Source organism: Monopterus albus, unplaced genomic scaffold, assembly GCF_001952655.1.
Source record: "Monopterus albus unplaced genomic scaffold, M_albus_1.0 scaffold12.1, whole genome shotgun sequence".
Classification (NCBI taxonomy): Eukaryota; Metazoa; Chordata; class Actinopteri; order Synbranchiformes; family Synbranchidae; genus Monopterus; species Monopterus albus.
In genome coordinates, this window is record NW_018127892.1 from 1,977,640 (window position 1) to 1,980,808 (window position 3,169).

General features: G+C 41.9%; 1 protein-coding gene and 1 non-coding gene across 3 annotated transcripts in view; both read right to left on the reverse strand.

Annotated features, from left to right (window-relative positions):
* Positions 1 to 2,709, reverse strand: part of LOC109954922 (nucleolysin TIA-1-like) — a 10,417-nt gene extending 7,708 nt beyond the window's left edge. Inside the window, exons 1-4 of one of the 2 annotated variants that reach the window (XM_020590594.1) lie at positions 2,297 to 2,709; positions 1,460 to 1,556; positions 1,135 to 1,233; positions 252 to 306 (exon numbers count right to left, since the gene is read on the reverse strand). In XM_020590594.1, coding sequence (XP_020446250.1) covers positions 252 to 306; positions 1,135 to 1,233; positions 1,460 to 1,556; positions 2,297 to 2,325 — 280 coding nt within the window. In that variant the 5' untranslated portion in view covers positions 2,326 to 2,709. Of the gene's footprint in view, positions 1 to 251; positions 307 to 1,134; positions 1,234 to 1,459; positions 1,557 to 1,749; positions 1,769 to 2,296 lie in introns of those variants that run through there. The other variant, XM_020590595.1, reaches the window with a different exon arrangement.
* Positions 2,710 to 2,849: 140 nt separating this feature from the next.
* Positions 2,850 to 2,920, reverse strand: trnag-ccc (transfer RNA glycine (anticodon CCC)). The gene has a single exon. It is a non-coding gene; the product is annotated as a tRNA-Gly (tRNA).
* Between the last annotated feature and the right edge of the window lie 249 nt (positions 2,921 to 3,169).

Here is a 3,169-nt window from a genome sequence, read left to right on the forward strand (position 1 = left end):
CCAAAGCCTCGGTATCATTTGCCCATCACTAGATTAGATTCAACTTTATTGTCATTATACATGTACAAGTACAAGGCAACAAAACACAGTTTAGCATCTAACCAGAAGTGCAATAATAGCAGTGCAGAGTATGTACAGTCAGTACTAATTTCCCAATAGATATGTACAATTGATATTTATAGTCTACATAATCTGACTTTTCCAGGCCAGTGTCAAAGTATACATCCTCACTGATGGGCACTTGTACTTACTACTTGTGTCTTTTTTCTGGCTGGTTGGTGTCGTGGCCCAGTTCACTTTGACCTCCTGTGTAGAGGGACAGAGAAAGAACAGGCCAGGTGGGGTATGTTTACATCATTTACAGGGTGTATGATTTAAAGGCCGACGAAAAAAAAAAAAAAAACTAACCACTATATTTTACTGCTCTTCTGTGTATGTCAAGTGACACAGTGCAAAAACTGCAAGTCAGTTTACCGTTTGTGGATCACGCAATTTAAGAAGTAGATGTTAATGCAATGTTGAAACACTTTAATGGTGAGCTAATAACTAATAAATGCAGGTTCTGTATGAAACAGAGTTACACAAGTCATCCATAGTGGTTGGCAATAAAATGCACATTGGTGGTCACTGGCATCCCGGAACAGAGTCTAGAAACAAATCTAAAATTTAAAAATTAGACCATCCAACACCACTATAATTTGTAAGGCCCGGAGGTTTTTTTAAATGTTGGAGATTAAACTGTGTATATTTATGTTTTTCTAGATTATCCAGCTCCTCCCAGACTTTGTTTTTCCATGAGATGAGATGTGTCATTATCATCTTATCAAATCTCACTTTGCTTGAAACATTCGAGCCACATTCTCAGAGCTAACACCACAGCTTCATATATTTCAAGACCATTAGGTTTAAGAGGTCATGTTTTACCAACAGAGAGTTATGGTAATGTAAAAACATTAAGACCTCACTTGTACCCTGGCTCCAACAGCTTCCCCCTTTCAGCTCGAAAACCCTATCTGCCTAATGACATATAAATGCTAGCAGTCCACCACCTGTTTTGTAAGAAAGCACACAGGCTAAATGCTCCACACCAGAAGCCCACCCATCCCCACTCACCCTGTAGATACGATAGCTTACCTTACCCATTATTTTCCTTCCGTTCATGGCTGCCAATGAGGCAGCAGCATGCCTGTGGTCATAGAACTCCACAAAGCAGTATGGATCATTTCCGGCTGTCTGTCAACAGGAAAACAACAGTGATATGGATTCTACATCAAGAATGACAATTGAATCACTGCAGATGACAAGAGCCACCTATGGTATCTTGGATGTAAAGGGCTGGGAAAGGAAACTATATCAAGCACATACAGACTGAGACTTGAGCAGCACCACAACCTTTCAGACCACTGAATGCCATTTTCTATAAACAAACAATATATACACCAGAGGAGATAACACTCACATCAACTATCATTTTACAGCTCTTGCAGGGTCCTATCTGTGTGAAGACCTGCAGAATGAGGGGTTCGGTGACATCCCTGGACAGATTCCCTACATACCTGCAAACAAGGAGAATTGAACTGAGTCTTTGTTAAACAGGAAGTGGCATGCAAACAAAGGCTAGTTACCCGAGCTAGCTACATCTCATAACAGTTCTTCGTTTTAACACAGAACGACGGTGACAGTGAACGAGATATTGCTGGGAATAGTTACAGTTTTACACAGACAGCACGAGTATGGTCGCCCCCTTACTGGTACAACCCTGTGCCGTCTCTCCGAGCGTTGACGTGGCTGCTCTGCCAGCTAGCTAAGATAACGCCAGCCGGTCAAACAGGCCTCATGCTAAGAAGACTAGCAGCTAACACTAACAGTAGTTTGTGGAATTATATACTTTTCGTGAGGGTCTGGTTAATTCCTGACAATTGTAGGATAAAAGGGGTACTTTTGCGAATATAAGTAGCACATAATGAAAACATGAGGATTATAGAAGTGACTGGCCACCTGCGTTTGAAACGACAGCTAATTAACCTAGCCTTCAGTAGCGTGAGCCCCTCAGTTTCATTTTGTTAACGTTACTGTTTCGTCTATATATACGACTAAATCAAATACAACCTTGCGCCAATGTTGCCATGAAATGTCATGTAATTTACATTAAGTCACATTGAGAAGTAAATGCCCACGTGTCTAAATTGCAAGACTTTACAGTTTTTAACTGAAACAACGTGGAAACATTTCGGAGGCACTGTGGTTACTCGGAGCCTTCTCATTCCAGAGCATAGACATGGCCGCGGCTACTCACAAGGTTCTGGGTTGATCGTCCTCCATCATCAAGGTTTAGTGCTCAGGTCCTGAGAGGTCTTTAGTCCAATGACATACAAATGTTTGTGCTGAACCTAAGCGATTGCGAACGTAAAGGCTACAACGTTACGCAATCTACTATGAAATGATAAATCGGTGGCCGATTCTGCTCATACACACACCGCAGACAGCCTCAGTCTGATGCAAACAATAGGAAGTTGAAGATGGCGGAGGAGCGGCGTCAGCGGCGTCAGCCTGCGCGCTGAAATGAAGCCAAAATCAAGCGCTTTTTCTCCCACGCACAAAGAATGTGCTTCAGCATCTACCACAAACTGCACTTATAGCTAGTGACTTGGTACCTTTGAATAACTGAAGAATTAGCCTAATCGCGAAATCAGAAATATTAGCGGTAATAACAGTCCGACACATTAGGGAAATACTCGTGGCGGAGCCAGAGGGAGTAGACGGTACGTTTAAATGGAGTTGATAGGAACGCATAGATAGGGCATGATAAGGTTCGAATATTCAACAAACCAATTCTGGAACAAAACAAGTGCGCCGCCCGGGAATCGAACCCGGGTCGCAAGAATGGGAATCTTGCATGATACCACTACACCAGCGGCGCCGTTATATATAAGGGGAAAGCAATGTTTATTAAGGTCATCTTAAGTTCTCTAGCAATAGAAGTAAAATAAATATGATGAGTAGCTACATAAACTGGGGTAGACATTCATTACTGTTGTGTATCTAACGGTGATTTCACAATCCCACGAATTTAACAAAAGAATAGAGGGAATTGCCCCTTCTCAGACACACATTGACCAGTCTCACAACAACATTGATTTTTAAACACCAATCAGAGTAAACCAAATTA